Source organism: Oryctolagus cuniculus, chromosome 2, assembly GCF_051225735.1.
Source record: "Oryctolagus cuniculus isolate XC-2025 breed Fujian yellow rabbit chromosome 2, ASM5122573v1, whole genome shotgun sequence".
NCBI classification, from domain to species: Eukaryota; Metazoa; Chordata; class Mammalia; order Lagomorpha; family Leporidae; genus Oryctolagus; species Oryctolagus cuniculus.
In genome coordinates this window covers 175601847-175617783 of record NC_142868.1, presented here as the reverse complement: position 1 = coordinate 175617783, position 15937 = coordinate 175601847, and the positions used below count along the sequence as shown (strand labels likewise).

General features: G+C 38.6%; 2 protein-coding genes across 17 annotated transcripts in view; one reads left to right on the top strand and one right to left on the bottom strand.

Annotated features, from left to right (window-relative positions):
• BIRC6 (baculoviral IAP repeat containing 6) overlaps positions 1–15937 on the top strand; it is a 255140-nt gene that overhangs the window by 101755 nt on the left and 137448 nt on the right. For 8 of the 16 annotated variants that reach the window (XR_016229486.1, XR_016229487.1, XR_016229488.1 and 5 more), the window contains 7 exons: positions 837–998; positions 1099–1230; positions 3619–3716; positions 5389–5536; positions 6667–6800; positions 11020–11166; positions 15581–15768. Coding sequence is in view for 13 of the 16 variants with exons in the window: in XM_017340830.4 (XP_017196319.3) it covers positions 837–998; positions 1099–1230; positions 3619–3716; positions 5389–5536; positions 6667–6800; positions 11020–11166; positions 15581–15768 (1009 nt within the window). In the remaining 3 variants the exon portion in view is untranslated. The remainder of the gene's footprint in view (positions 1–836; positions 999–1098; positions 1231–3618; positions 3717–5388; positions 5537–6666; positions 6801–11019; positions 11167–15580; positions 15769–15937) is intronic. The other 8 variants (XM_008254565.5, XM_089326563.1, XM_089326558.1 and 5 more) reach the window with 3 other exon arrangements.
• The window catches only part of MEMO1 (mediator of cell motility 1), a 652780-nt gene that overhangs the window by 509655 nt on the left and 127188 nt on the right, over positions 1–15937 (bottom strand). The window lies entirely within an intron of this gene.

Here is a 15937-nt window from a genome sequence, read left to right as displayed (position 1 = left end):
ACTAATAATAAATAAGAAAGGAAATAAATTTGATTTGAAGTTGTAATTGTCAGAGTATGATACATTATTGTAAACTTTAGTTCTTCTAAAACTTTGTACAAGTTAAGCACTACATTATAATATTTTAAAGAGTTTTTTGTTTGTTTGTTTTAAATATTTGTGAAGGAGGGAGATACAGAAAGAATGAGGGTGTTCCTGTTTAGTGGTTTAATCCCTACCTTTCTTGTCTGCAGTGGCCATACATGTACATGGCAAGAGTACACTTATGGGACTGATGCTGTAGCTTAACAGGTTAAGCCAAAGCCTGCAATGCTGGCATCCTGTATGGTTGCCAGTTCAAGTCCTGGCCTCTTTGTTTCTGATCCACCTCCCTGCTAATGTGCCTGGGAAAAGCAGCAGAGGATGGCCTTTGTCCTTGGGCCCCTTCATCCATGTGGGAGGCTGGATAAAGCTTCAACCTGCCTCAGCCCTGGCTATTGTGGCCAGAATGAACCAGCTGATGGAAGCTCTCTGTCTCTGTCTTTCCCTCTCTTTGTAACTTTGCCTTTCAAATAAATAAATCTTAAAAAGAAAAAAATTCCCATTGGAGCCATCATTGCTACCTCTGAAGATCTGCATCAGCTGGTGGCTGGAGTCAGGAGCTACAGCTAGATACTCAACACAAGTACTTCCATATGGGACATGGGCGTGTTAACAGCCAGGGTTAATTCCTGCCCTGTAAACATTTTTACAGACATAGTTGTGAAATTCATGATTTAAAATATCTTGTGATCAAACAGATTGTTTAATTGTTCTATTTTGTTTGGTAATTAATTTTCATTGTTTCTTTCTTGTAGAGTGCAACGATGTGCCATGTTACAGTTTTCAGAATTTCATGAGAAGCTTCTTAACACTCTTTGCAGAAAAGTAGATGATGGTCAAATCACAGAACATGCCCAGAGCCTTGTGTTGGATACTCTTTGTTGGTTAGCTGGAGTACATTCAAATGGACCTGGAAGGTTAATACTTTAAAAAAAAAAAAAAAAAAGTTTGCTTACTACTGTTGCTTATTCTTTGGATGTTTTAAAACTAATCTAAATGTCTGGTACTGTTTTGCAGCTCAAAAGAAGGAAATGAGAGCTTACTTTCAAAAACACGAAAATGTCTTTCAGATATTGTACGTGTTTGCTTCTTTGAGGCAGGACGAAGTATTGCTCATAAGTGTGCCCGATTTCTAGCCTTGTGCATTAGGTTGGTGTGTTTTAAGTTGAAAGTATACTTTTTTGGTGTACCTCTGGTTTGATTGGGTGATATCCTTGTCTGCCTAGTGATCTGATACTCAGTGAATATGTGTTGCTTAAGAGAATTTCTTTTTCTTCTTTTTCTTTTTTAAAGATTTATTTATTTGAAAGGCAGAGTTAGAGAGAGGAAGAGGCACAGAGAGAGCGAGAGCGAGAGATCTTCCATCCACTGGTTCACTCCCCAAATGGCTGCAATGGCTGTAGCTGGGCCAGGCTAAAGTCAGGAGCCAGGAGCTTCTTCTGGGTCTCCCACATGGGTGGCAGGGGCCCAAAGACCTGGGCCGTCTTCCGCTGCTTTCCCTGGCAAGGAGCTGAATTGGAAGTGGAGCAGCTGAAACACAAAATGGTGCCCATATGGGATGCTATGCCACAGCACTGGCCCGAAAAGAATTTCAAATGTTGATGAAGATTATTGAGATTCTAAGAAAAAATTTTGTGTTAGCAGGCTATGATATCTTGTAAAGTAGGTCTGTTAATAAAAGAAGCCTACTAAGCTTCTCTATCTATTAGTAGTGGTTTAGCGCATTCTGTAAGGGGAGTCCTTCTGATACTTTTATTCTTAACTCTCCCTGCTTGCCTTTTCTTCATCTGAATTTGTGAATCTTGTTATACAAGGGTGCTTCAGAATGTTCCTGGGAAAATGGGATTAAATGATGACATTTATTTGGGGTGGGCATTTGGCCTAGTGGTTAACACGCCCACATCCCACACTGGAATGTTTTGGTTCCGTTTCTTTCTCTAGCTCTGACTGCAACTTACTGCTGATGAAAATCTTGTGAGATAGTGGTATATGGGCTTCTGCCACTCATGTGGAAGATCTGGATTGTGTTCCTAGCTCCTGACTTCGGTCCTGACCAGGCCTGGCCATGCTGGCCTCAGTCATTGCAGGCAGTTGGGGAATAAACCAATGAATGAGAATGTTTTGTGTCTCTTTCTCTCTGCTTCCTTCTCTCCATCAAATAAATGAAATATTTTTTAAAAGACATTTATGGCCGGCACCGTGGCTCAATAGGCTAATCCTCAGCCTGCGGCACTGGCACCCCGGGTTCTGGTACCGGTCAGGGTGCCGGATTCTGTCCCGGTTGCCCCTCTTCCAGGCCAGCTCTCTGCTGTGGCCCGGGAGTGCAGTGGAGGATGGCCCAGGTACTTGGGCCCTGCACCCGCATGGGAGACCAGGAGAAGCACCTGGCTCCTGGCTTCGGATCAGCTCGGTGCGCCGGCCGCAGCGGCCATTGAGGGGTGAAGCAACGGAGGGGGAAGACCTTTCTGTCTCTCTCTCTCTCTCTGTCCACTCTGCCTGTCGAAAATAAATAAATAAATAAATAAATAAATAAATAAATAAATAAAGTGGATGCCAGCTCAAGACACCTCAGAAGCTTTAAAAAAAAAAAACGACATTTATTTTGGTGCAAAGAAGCTTTAGTTTCTTTCTTCTACTTGTTCATACAGTATACACTAGGAGTTTGCCTTCATAAAGTAATGTCATAGGAGGGGAAATGTTGATTATCAACATTTTGATCAGTACACATTGTATACCTGAATTGAAATATCCCACTGTATCCCATAAGTATGTACCATTATTGTTAAAAAGTGAGTTTGGAACGCATGAATGCGTATTTCATGAGCTTGAAGATCCCTCATAGACATGAACTTCAAAATTATTTTGCAACTAAATAAACTTATCTTTTATCACATATTTCATAGGATTTAAAAATAGCCCAGATAGCCATCTTATTGGACTTTTCTGTAACATTTTTTTTTTTTTTAATTTTTTTTTTGACAGGCAGGTTGGACAGAGAGAGAGAGAGACAGAGAAAAAGGTTCACCCTCCAATGGCCACCACGGCCGTTGCGCTGCGGCCGGCGCACCGCGCTGATCCGATGGCAGGAGCCAGGTGCTTCTCCTGGTCTCCCATGAGGTGCAGGGTCCCGGGCCACAGCAGAGAGCTGGCCTGGAAGAGGGGCAACCGGGACAGAATCCGGCGCCCTGACCGGGACTAGAACCCAGTGTGCCGGTGCCGCAAGGTGGAGGATTAGCCTAGTGAGCCGCGGCGCCGGCTTCTATAACATTTTACAAATCATTTTCTCTGAATCTTGAAACTAAAGCTGTCCAATAAGTGTTTAACAGCTCATGGTTATTATTGATTTTATTTACTTGTTAGCCCTTTTTAGTAAAGTGGTTTAACCCATAATATTTATAATGATTATTGTAAAATATATATATATATATATATATTCAAGCCAGATTTTTCCTGTAATCAAATGAATATTTTATAGTAGTATGCTAGGTTTGAGATTGAAGAATGTCTTTGAAATTTTTCTTGCTTAATTTTTTTCAGTAATGGCAAATGTGACCCATGTCAGCCAGGATTTGGATCTGTTCTTTTGAAGGCTTTACTTGATAACATGGCATTTTTGCCTGCAGCAGCAACTGGAGGTATGTACATTTAATCACAAATAGCTGTAGTGATAGAACATGTCAGACAATTAGAGTGGGGATTATTTAGTGTCTCTTTTTTTCTATTAGGCCCATTTTATTCTGTAGCTAGCTTATCTCTGTTTTTCAAAGGGGTTGATAAACTAAAGTTAGGTGGACATATATTCCATTTCAGTAATATTCCTAGGAAAGGTTAAAGGGACAGTTAAGTGAACATCAAGTCTTCTTAATTCATATGTGTTCTTTAAAATCTTTGAATTGGTTGGTTATTTCCTGGCTGTAGATCAGATGCACAAATGGATATTCCCACAAGTACCAGGTAGATGACATAAGGAAGTATAATCATCCCAGTTTTCTTGCATATATGTATAGTATGTTTGACTCCAGATAACTGTGGCAAACTGGAATTCCCTAAAAGGGAATGTGGTTTTTATTAATGCCCAAAGAGTCCATGGAAATGCCTCTCAAGAACGAATGTAGTTAATCAAGTCAAGATAAATCTAATGTTATTTTTAAATATACATTTCTCACCATCTTCTGTTTTACAGATAGCTGATCCATTCTAAAACTTATCTCAATGAGATATAAATTCACAAGGATCTTTGAAGTAAACTTGAAAAAATTGTTTCTCAATTGATAAATGATTATTTTATAGTTTTATAGAGCATTTTTACTTTGAACATACTACTATTATATAAATGTAGAGTAGCATGTTTTAGACTCAGTTGCTCACTGTAACAGTTTTTCATGTTTCAGTTTCTTGAGGATAGTTTTAGAGGCAAGATGCTTAAATTCTGGGATGTATTTATAGTTAAGACATCTCAAGTTGAATACATACCAGCATGATTCATCTTTGAAGCCATGTTTTATATCTGGCAGTATAGAATAACTCTACTCATGCACTTGCTAAATTGTAGTGTTTGAAGCTCACTGCCATCCATTGGTATGGAAAATCTTAGCATATACATGCAGTATTTCTGGAAGGATGACTTAAAGGACCTGTAGTCTCTTAATTTTCCAGCTATTATAAAGTGTCCCTTAAAGTCATCTCACATTAACTTACATCTAAATGCCTATGTTGACTTGATACAGCTCTCAGAATAAGTCTGAAATTCTCAATGTAAGAAAATATAGTAGGATGTACTTCATAGAAATCCATATCCCACTTTTAAAAAATAACAGATTTATTTATTTATTTATTTAAGAGGTAGAGTTACAGAGAGAGAGATAGGTCTTCTGTCTGTCGGTTCATTCTCCAAGTGGCTGCACCGGCCAGGGCTGAGCCAGGCCAAAACCAAGATTGGAGTTTCACCTGGGTGTCTCATGTGGATGGCAGATGCACTTGGGCCATCTTCCTCTGCCCTTCCTAGCCATTAGCAGGGAACTGGATCTTAAGTGGAGCAGCTGGGGCACAAATCAGCACCCATATGGACTGCCTGCAGCACAGGTGGCAGCTTTATCCCCCACGCCACAATGCTGGCTTTTCTGTGTCATCTTTGATCCCTTCAAAGGATTTGTCCTTTTTTGTAAGTTGCCTTTAAAGATTTTCTTTCCAGAAAAGGGAGTTGTTTTTTTTTTTAACAGAAGTTGGTATACTAACAAATATGTACCTGCAGTTCTGTGTGTTAGAGGACAAAGAAGAAACAGAAATGTTTTTATTGTTGTTTTCTAGGTTCTGTCTATTGGTATTTTGTCCTGTTGAATTATGTTAAAGATGAAGATTTGGCTGGGTGCAGTACAGCTTGTGCATCTTTGCTTACTGCTGTGTCCAGACAGTTACAGGACAGGCTAACGCCAATGGAGGCCTTACTTCAAACAAGGTATTGTAATATGCATAAAGTGATGCCACCTTTGCACAGGACCATTACTTCATAAATACGCTTAATACACTGTTTTTCTTCAAAAATATGTTTGGTTTATGCTTTTACCTTTTTACAAATGATACTAATATAAGATTTTCTTTTTTTTAATTTTCTCTAAAACTATTCTCTGACAATTTGAGAAGTCTTGAAGACAAATTTTATTCTGGGGAAATTATATTTAATTCTTAGAATGGCATTCTTTGCTAATGGAATAAATATTAGAACCTATTTATTATGGCAACTTTATAGGTGGAATCGCAGTAAGTAAATTAACTGTATTTTTCTGATGAAAATGCCCTAAGAAACAGAAACAGGTTAGATTTGATATGTTGCCTGACCTTCAGTGTTTAAAATAGAGTATTCCTCTATTTAGAATAGTGATTTTCTAATTAGATTAGAAATCATGATTTCAATGAGATTTTACTCAAAGCCTTTGTGCTAATTGTGTCCTTGTAATGATGAAGGAAGGGGAGGCAGAAGCAAGCACCTGGTAGCCCTCGTGTCCTTTGGTCTGCAGGGGGCAGTCTTAGTATATTAGCTGCAAGCTTATTGGACTCAGAGTCACAATTGTGGAGTCTCTGGACAGTGTCTTTTTTGTGGTATCAATTATAGAGAAAACACTTGTTATGTCAGCTAAATCTGGTTAGAATCTTCCTCTGCCCTGTTAGACTGCTTTTTTTTTCCTTTTCCTTTTTAAAAAAAGATTTATTTATTTGGGAGGCAGAGTTAGAGACAGAGGGACAGACAGAGAGAGAAGTCTTCCATCCGCTCGTTTACTCCGCAAGTGGCCTAAACTGCTGGAGCTGGGCCAATTTGAAGCCAGGAGCCAAGAGTTTTTTCTGGGTCTCCCATGTAGGGGGAGGGGCCCAAGTAGTTGAGTCACTGCTTTCCCAGGCCATAAGGGAGCTGGATTGGAAGAGAAACAGCCAGGACAAGAACTGGCACCCATATGGGATCCCCAGGCAGAGGCTTAACTTACTATACCACAACACCGGCCCCTAGACTGCTTTTAAAACTAAGTATATATTAGTAATTTGTTAGTTAGATGGCTGATGGGAAATTGCTTAGTACGTTGCTTTGTTTTTCAGATATGGGTTATATAGCTCGCCATTTGATCCGGTCCTCTTTGATTTGGAGATGAGTGGCTCTTCCTGTAAAAATGTATACAACAGCAGCATTGGTGTCCAGTCAGACGAAATTGATTTGTCAGATGTCCTTTCAGGTAGTGACTTCTTTAATTAAAGGAATTTATGAATGTTTTATCTTGAGTTTAAGTTACCATTTATTTTATGAGGTTATAGTTACTGTATTTTGTCTTTGGAGAACTAATGTTCTTTAAAACTTAACCTCTATCCGTCATTAAACCATTTATCTTAACTTCTTCTCCCTTGCTGCTCTAATCAAAATAACGGTATATTAAGGTTATCTTAAATGGTTGTGAATTTATTTCATTTTTTTATTTTTCACTGCATATCTGTGACTTTAATTTGCTTATAAAAAACTTTAAAATTGTAGCCTTTGCATTTTCATATGATGTCTTTTTGCTGATTCTACAAAGTTATTTTTTAGTTTAAAAATGTAAAATTGATATAAACTTACTATCATAAGCAAGAGTAGAGAATGAAAAGAACTTCTCCATCTGCTATCACTTTCTGAGGTTAAGCTTTGTATTCATTATATGTATCCTACAAATTTTTAAGGCTTTAGGTTTCTCTGTAACACTATGTAGTATCTTTTCAAGTGCTAGAATTTTTAGTTATTTTCAGTTAAGTAGTGGCTATTTTATTTTTGTCATCCAAATGTACTTATTGCCAAGTATTGCTAGTAAACAAAAATGTTATAAAATTTATTTTTAAGTACATTAAGATAACTGCCACAGCAAATGTAAATTTTGAAAGTTAATGTTTTTTTTTTTAAATAATGAATTGTGAAAAAAGCAAAGCATAGATATCAAATGTAGAAATGTAAAATGCCTCAGCTCTGCCCTTTGCCCCTGTGACATTACCGGCATTCATTGGATGTTTAGTTATTCCAACTCATTTGCAACACACAGTAAAGATTTTATTCAAAGAGATCATACTTGCTTTTAATGACTTATGTTGCCTTGAGTGTGTCTGTTACTGCTTGTGTTCACTGACTAAATGTCACCCTGATGCTTCGACTTGCGTCTCTCTTGTGCTCCATATGGAGCCTGTTTCCAGATCCTACTTGTTTTTCCTTTGTATGTTTTACACGTGCTTACTCTTACCTCTCCTGGTCATTCACACAATTACAGTCCAGCCACAGCCACCTTGAACCTGCACAATAGTAGTAATTTTTGTTCTGGTCTTTTGCTGTCTGTTGTTGCTCTGCTTCAAAGCATTTTCCACATTGCAGCGAGGGTGGTTTTCTTTTGGATGCAAACCTAATGTCTCAGCCTCTCTTCTTAAGATACATTTTCATGGCTTTCTATTATGCTGAAGTTCTAAGTCTCTCATGTGCCATATAAAATCCTCTGTGATTTGACCTTCTTTCCTTCACCCTTAGTATTGTGCCATTTGTCTCTTATTTTCCTTTCCTTAGACCAGTGATTCTCATAGTGTGGTCAGTAGATTCCTTATGGTTCCTGAGACCCTTCAGGGGATCTTTGGAGTCAGAAGTATTTTTCCGATAGTAGGATGTACTTGTCTTGATCAATGCCTATTTGCATCGATAATTGTACTGATTGTGCAAAAAGTGTGTTCCTTACTATGCATTTGAAATTAAAATATATCAGTTTCATTTAAATGTCCATGATGAAACAGTAAAAATTACTAATTTTGTGGGTGGTCCGAGGTTACATGAAGGCTAGGTAAGGAGAGCCAAAAAAAAGCACACTTAGAGTTAGTAGGTTCTAAGTGTTCCAGAGTGCATGGCTGAGTAGTTCACATTGCTGTGTTGTTATACACTGTGCAGACAGCTGGCAAGGAGACTGTTAGGCTCCAGATACAAAGATATGGAAATGGAAATTTTCTGATTTGATCAGTTTGTGCTATATAAATGTGTAGAAGTACTAGACTATACCCCATAGAAATGTACAGGTATTACATGTAAATAAAAAGTTAAAAATATGACTAATTTTATTAGATTTTGCAAACATTAGTACACCTCTCCCAAATATTCCATGATAAAATGGTAAATACGGACAAAAAACTTTTGCATGCTGTGTACTGCGGTTCTTTCAGGGAACTAAATTTTTGCACTTGTTAGGGTTCCGAGACGAACAAGATGCTTGTGGCAAGGGGCACATTTTTATTTGCAAGAATGGTTGACAGGGCCAGTAGTGTCTGAGCTGTTCCACTTGTGATTGAGATCCCTGCTAATGGCCTGGGAAAGCAGTGCAAGATGGCCTAAGTGTTGGGGCCCCTGTCACCCACTTGGGAGACCTCGAAGAAGTTCCTAGCTCTGGCCTGGCCTACTACTGGTTGTTGTGACCATCTGGAGAGTGAACTAGTAGATGGAAGATCAATTTCTCTCTCGCTCTCCCTTCCACTTTCTCCTTTGCTCTTTGGCTCTCCCCCTCCCTCTGTAACTATTTGAAACTGCATAAATAAATCTTTATTAAAAAAAAAAAAAAAAAGAATGGGTGGCAGACAAAGCTATGCTCATTAAGATGACGTGGTTATTTGGCAGACATTTTCTTAGAATAAAAATAACCTGCTTTGGGAATTTTCCAATGTTAAAAGTGGAGTTTTTAAGCAAAAATTATAATTTTGGAAAAGATGTGTCTTCTATAGTGAGCTTGATGGCTTCCTGGCATGTAAAGATTTTTGTGATGGATTATGATGGAATGATAATAATGAAATGTTAACATTGGGAAGCGGTGATCCAATATTTTCCATATAGTGTTTTGTCATTGTGCATAGGGAAAAGATTCCTTAAAACTACACCAATTGATCTTAATGTAACAGAGTTTGATCAATTCATTTCTAAAATTTCAGAGATGCCACATTGTAACTAACTTTTGTGTGAATTAACAGTATAACTAGTACTCAAACAGTACTTTATACTTTGTGTTTCTGCATGGGTACAAACTGTTGAAATCTTAATATATACTAAGTTGATCTTCTGTATATAAAGATAATCGAAAATGAACCTTGATGAAGAATGGGATGGGAGAGGGAGTGGGAGATGGGATGGTTGTGGGTAGGAGGGGGAGGGGGGAGAAAGCCACTATAATCCAAAAGCTGTACTTTGGAAATTTATATTTATTAAGTAAAAGTTAAAAATAAAAGAAGCAAATCACTTGTCAAGTTTTAGAATATGCTTGATGATTAAAATACTTCTCCCAACTCTCAGGCCAGACTTTTTCCCACACATTTCTATCAAAGTGTGCATGAAAACCCACACTGAATGCAGAGGCAGAAAGGAGACTACTGTGATCCTCTGATAAACTAGATTTTAAAGAGATTTGCAAATAGGGAAAAACAGTGCCACTCTTACTAAATTATTTTTGTTTTAGGTAATAGTTATTTTATAAGTTGAAGTATATTTAAAATAAATAGCCTTATTTCTTTTTTTTTTTTTTTAAAGATTTATGTATTTATTGGACAGGCAAAGTTACATAAAGAAAGGAAGAAAGATATATTCCATCCACTGGTTCACTCCCCAGATGGCCACAACAGCTGCAGCTGGGCTAGTCTGAAACCAGGAACCAGGAGTTTCATCCAGTTCTCCCACGAGGGTGCAGGGGTCCAAGGACCTGGGCCATTTTCCACTGCTTTCCCAGCACATTATCAGGGAGCTGGATCAAGAGTGGAGCAGCTGGGATGCCAAGATGCTGGCCCAAAAGATTTTTTTATTTATTTGAAATGCAGAGTGACAGTAAGAGAGGGGAAGAAGAGAGAGTTCTTTGATCTGCTAATTCATTTCCCCAGATTCCTGCAACAGCTGGGTCTGAGCCAGGCTGAAGCCAGGAACTGGAAACTGTATCCTGGTCTCTGATTTGGGTCATCCTCTGTTACCTTTCTGGGCACATTAACAAGAAGCTTGATTTGAAGTGGAGGAGCAGGGATTTGAACCTGATACTGGATGCAGGTGTCACGATAGGTGGCTTAACCCACTATGCCACAGTGCCTGCCCCTACATGATGTAATTTACATTTTTTTTCTCATTTTAACATTACTATTGTTGTAAATATCAGTGTATGCATCAATAATGTGAATAAAAGCTTGTTGGAGTTGGTAATATTTGAAAATACGTGGAGGGATCTTAGGATCAAGAACTGTTTTCTAGTCATACTATTCTTTCGTTTCCTCAAATGTGCCATGTTCCTTCCTCTTTCGAGGACTTTTTCTTTTCCTTTTTTTTATGTGTTTATATATTTCTAATTATAATTGGAGTAGCTGTTAACATTACCAATATGACTTGGCTTTTAAGGACTCTCTGCACATAGTCTGAGACTGGTCTTTTTTCTGTTCTAGGGAGCGGAAAGGTCAGCAGTTGCACGGCTGCTGAGGGTAGTTTCACATCTCTCACTGGACTCCTGGAAGTTGAACCACTGCACTTTACTTGTGTGTCCACTAGTGACGGAACCCGAATAGAAAGGGATGATGCAAGTACGTTTACTGGTATATACCTCCTTTTATTACACTTTCCTTGGTAAGACAGGAATATGTAAGTATTGAGATATCAGCTTATAATCTCAGTTTCATTGCTGTTGTGTGTAGTGGAAGTGTATTCATGGGAGAGCGTTTTAGGGGGAGGATAAAAGGTTTTACATCATGTCATCGGTACCCCACTTCCCACCCTCTACCCACAAGAGCATCGTCTTAAATCGTTCTGTTTCTCTGTGTATACCTTCTTAGAAACTTTAATTTGAAAAATAACAAGCAGAAAGAAATGGAATGCAAAATTAAAATACACTTATGTTTCCATTGCTCACCGTCAACAGTCACCAGCTGGCGGCCAGTTGTGTTCTGTCCACACTGTGTCTACTGTTGGCATCATAAAGATGTTTCTTGAATTTAAAATTAATGGTATAGTTGGTAATGTTTATGAACAAGTTGAGATGAATAAATAGGGAATGATGTTTTTCCAACTGGTTTAAAGCAGCTTTTTGATATCTAAAGTAGTCCTTGACTGTGCTGTGTATGTGGTGGTGCTGATGTTTTGAAAACATTGCACTTACATTTAAGTTTTGACAATCTGTGGAAAATCTTATTAATTTTCTGTGTTTTGTGTTGTGTAATTTTTTTATCCCACACTATAAGATTACTGTTTACTTGCAGTTGATTCTATTGTGGCACAAATAATTGAAATTGATAAGAATAATGGTATGTGGTTTTATGTTTACATTATAATCTCTGAAGGGTTTGATTGTCTTTAACTGATTGTGCCCTTGGTGGTTTTGTGTAAACAGGTGGCAATTTATTCTCTTCAACATTTTAATAAAAAGAAAATGCAGTTTGCATATGAGAAATCATGGAAAATTTAATCTTGTACTTGGTTCTAGAATTACAAGAGGCTTTTAGAAAAGGAATTAATCAGTTCCTTATTTTGGTGCCTTTTTATTATGAATTTCCTAGTATTTTTCAGTTATAGGCATAACCACTAATTGAAATGTATAACTTAGGTAGTAAAGATTGCCAATTTAAATTAAAATTTAATTTTTTGAAGTATATAGATTATAGAAGGGTCAGAATTAATTTGTGTTTCTTTTCTTGAACTATTAACAGTTATTTGTCAAAGAGATTAAACTTTAAGAAAACTAGTTATCAATCAGGCTCTTTTGTGGTAATTATAATGACAGTAAGTATCCAGGATTTAAATCTTTATTTCAAGAAAATGTTTGTGCCCAAAGTAAATCATACCTTCAGAAGGTAAAAGAAAGTTTTAAAGATAAAAATTTGTTTGAAAAAGTATTCCTTGATACTTTCTACCCATTTACTCTCCTGCAAAGGATGTATTGGAGCTAATTTCTTGTCTTTCCAGAGGTAGTCTGTACTTTTCAAGCAATGTCTTCTGTAGTCTGCCCACCCTAAAAGTAGGTAGAGGTTTTTAGTAAACATTAGAGTAGCGTCCTGATTGGTGATTATACGGTACTGAAAAATGACTTTAACCTTTTAACTTTCTCTTTATACTTTTTTGAAATAACACTTGTTAGTGTTACAAAGACAGATTGCAAGTGCCTGAATTTTTCCCCTTTTCACTATGAGCAAATCACCTTTGTTTCCTTCTCCTCTAATTTAATTATCTATATGGTAGATTATGATTATTGGTAATACATACAATTATAATGTTAGGAATAAATTGCCTAAATAGTATATAGTGCTTTATTGCAAACATTCAATTAAGATGATATAAATTTAGCACTTAGCATTGTATTTTGCACGGAATTTGTCTTCATGCAGCCCTGGGTTCGTTCTTTTTCAAAAGGCAGAGAAAGAAATAAATATCTCCTATCCTCTGGTTACTCCCTGAGTGCTTGCAACAGGCCAGACCAGGCTGAAGCCAGGAGCCTGTAACTCAGTCTGGTCCCCAACATGAGTGGCAGGTACCCAACTACTTGAGCCATCACCTGTTGCCTCCTAGGGTGTACATTAACAGAAAGCTGGAATCAGGAATGGAGGCAGGATTTTAACCCAGACAGTCCGGTATGGAATGCTGGTGTCCCAAGCAGTATTTTTTTTTTTCGAAAGATTTATTTATTTATTTAAAAAGTAGTGTTACAGAGAGGTGGGGGAGACGGGGGTCTTCTGTCCACTAGTTGACTCCCCAGATGGCTGCAATGGTCAGAGCTGGGCCAATCCAAAGCCTGGAGCCAGGAGCTACTTCTGGGTCTTGATGCAGGTGCAGGGACCTGAGGACTTGGCCCATCTACCCAAGCAGTATCTTAACCACTGCACCAAATGCCTGCCTGTGTCCTTGGTTCTCATACCACGTCACACTATGGGCTTTCTAGGGTAACTTCTCTGAGCCATTCTTTACTTAATCAACCTAAAAAGGAACACATGTTATCTGGCCCATAAGGTTATTCATTTGTTGACTTCAGTAAATTATTAAAACAGTGTCACATGATAGTGTACACTGATTGTTGGCTGTTAGCGTAGCGGCCACCTTTTCCCAGTGGAACTTGCAGTAAAGACCTGTTACTGTATAAATATTAATTCTGCCATCAGATTTGTCCCCGCCTTTGGTTTTATGCTGCCTTGTTAGTAATTAAGTTGTGAGGGGTGGACATTGTGGTGAGGGGGTTACACTGCTGCTTAGGGTGCCCACATTCCTTATTGAGTCCCAGCCACTCTGATTCCCCAGAGGTATCCTGGTAATGTGGCTGGGAAGCAGTAGGTGATAGCTCAAGCACTTGAGTCCCTGCTACCATATGGGCGTTTTGGATAAGAATTCTGGCTCCTGGCTTCAGTCTGGTGCAGCCATAGCTGTTAGAGCCATTTGAGGAGATCCAGCAAATGGAAGATATCTCCCCCTCCACCTCTCCATCTTCTCGTTCCCTCTCTCTCTCTCTCTTTCAAATAAGTAAATAAATCTTAAGTTGTGAAATTAAGTTTTTATCTCAGATTTTTCCATATGATGATTTTTTATTTATTTATTTTTTTTGACAGGCAGAGTGGACAGTGAGAGAGAGAGACAGAGGGAAAGGTCTTCCTTTGCCATTGGTTCACCCTCCAATGACCGCCGCGGCCGGCGCGCTGCAGCCAGCGCACCGTGCTGATCCGATGGCAGGAGCCAGGTACTTCTCCTGGTCTCCCATGGGGTGCAGGGCCCAAGCACTTGGACCATCCTCCACTGCACTCCCTGGCCACAGCAGAGAGCTGGCCTGGAAGAGGGGCAACCGGGACAGAATCCGGCGCCCCGACTGGGACTAGAACCCGGTGTGCCGGCGCCGCAAGGCGGAGGATTAGCCTAGTGAGCCGTGGCTCCGGCCCTCCATATGATATTTTGTAAATATTTAGGGGAAGATGCTGCTTTTGAAATTTGATTTTGACTGTCATTGAAGAGGAAGATAAAAGAAATTTCTTTGTAGAATTTCATAGAGTCGTTTTTGATAATGTTTATGGCTAAGCTGTGTGCTAGATTTGGCCATGTGCGAAGCATGCTTCTTTACTTAGAGTTCTGGGTGCATATAGTAGGAAACGTTGCTTTATATATTCTGCGCAGTCTTTATATTCATCCAGATCAAAGTAGGGGCCTTTTTTCTACTAAGGGCCATTTCGATTTTTTATAACATCATTTGCAGGCCATACAAAATTATCAACTTAAAAATTAGCCTACTATAGATTTACTGAATTTTGAGTCCTGCCTGTTGTAGCCTTGGCAGGGCCAGACCAAATGATTTTGTGGGCTGGATGTTACTGATCCCTGGTCTAAACTGTATTTCAAAATGAGAAATGAGTGTCATTTATCTTTTTGAATGATGTTCTTAAAATTAAGGGTCTTTTGGATCTTGTTTGTGTGTAAAGGGGCATATTGTTGTTGTACAAAAGCTTAGTAAACACTAATTTCTTACACTTAGATTGTATAAAATTATTCTCATTTTAATAAAATTAAGTGAAAGTTTTTATTAATTGAAATTACTCATAAATTCAAAAATATACTGGCTAATTTTTATTTGCTTGCAAAGTCATTCTTGGTGGTGTACATTAGCACAGTGATTATGACACCACTTGGGACAACTGCATGCTGTATTGGAGGGCCTGGTCTCAAGTCCTGGCTCTACTTGAAATTTCTGGCTCCCTGCTGATGTATATCCTGGAAGGTAGCGGATGATAGCTTAAGTAGTTGGGTCTCTGCCACCTGTGTGGGAGACCCTGCTATCTGTGTAAGAGACCAGGCCCAACTATTTTGGGTGCTTTTATAGAATGAAACAGCCATTAAGGTTTCTTTTTCTGTAATCACTGGATTCCTTTTGTAAAATGAAAATTAACCATAGTTTTAGTGTTAAAGTACTGTGCCTTGAATGTTTCTTTTTGCACCTTCTCTTCATCCTGGTATGTTTTGTTTTGTTTTCCTCTTGTCTTATGCCAGTGAGTTCCTTCGGGGTTACTCCTGCAGTAGGTGGACTATCATCTGGGACAGTTGGGGAAGCCTCGACAGCCCTGAGTTCAGCAGCCCAGGTAGCTTTGCAGTCTCTCTCTCATGCAATGGCTTCAGCCGAGCAACAGCTGCAGGTGCTGCAAGAGAAACAGCAGCAGCTTTTGAAGCTTCAGCAACAGGTTGGAGACTATTTGGCTCTTTGTTCATGCTGTCTCTAAACTGCAAAAGCTGAAAAAGTACTATAAAATGACCGTTATTTTCATAAAGGAAAATAGGTTGACCCATCTGAGCTAATCATTTTCAACAAAAATTGAGGTAAAGTCTTTGTGATATATTTAAACTTGTTTA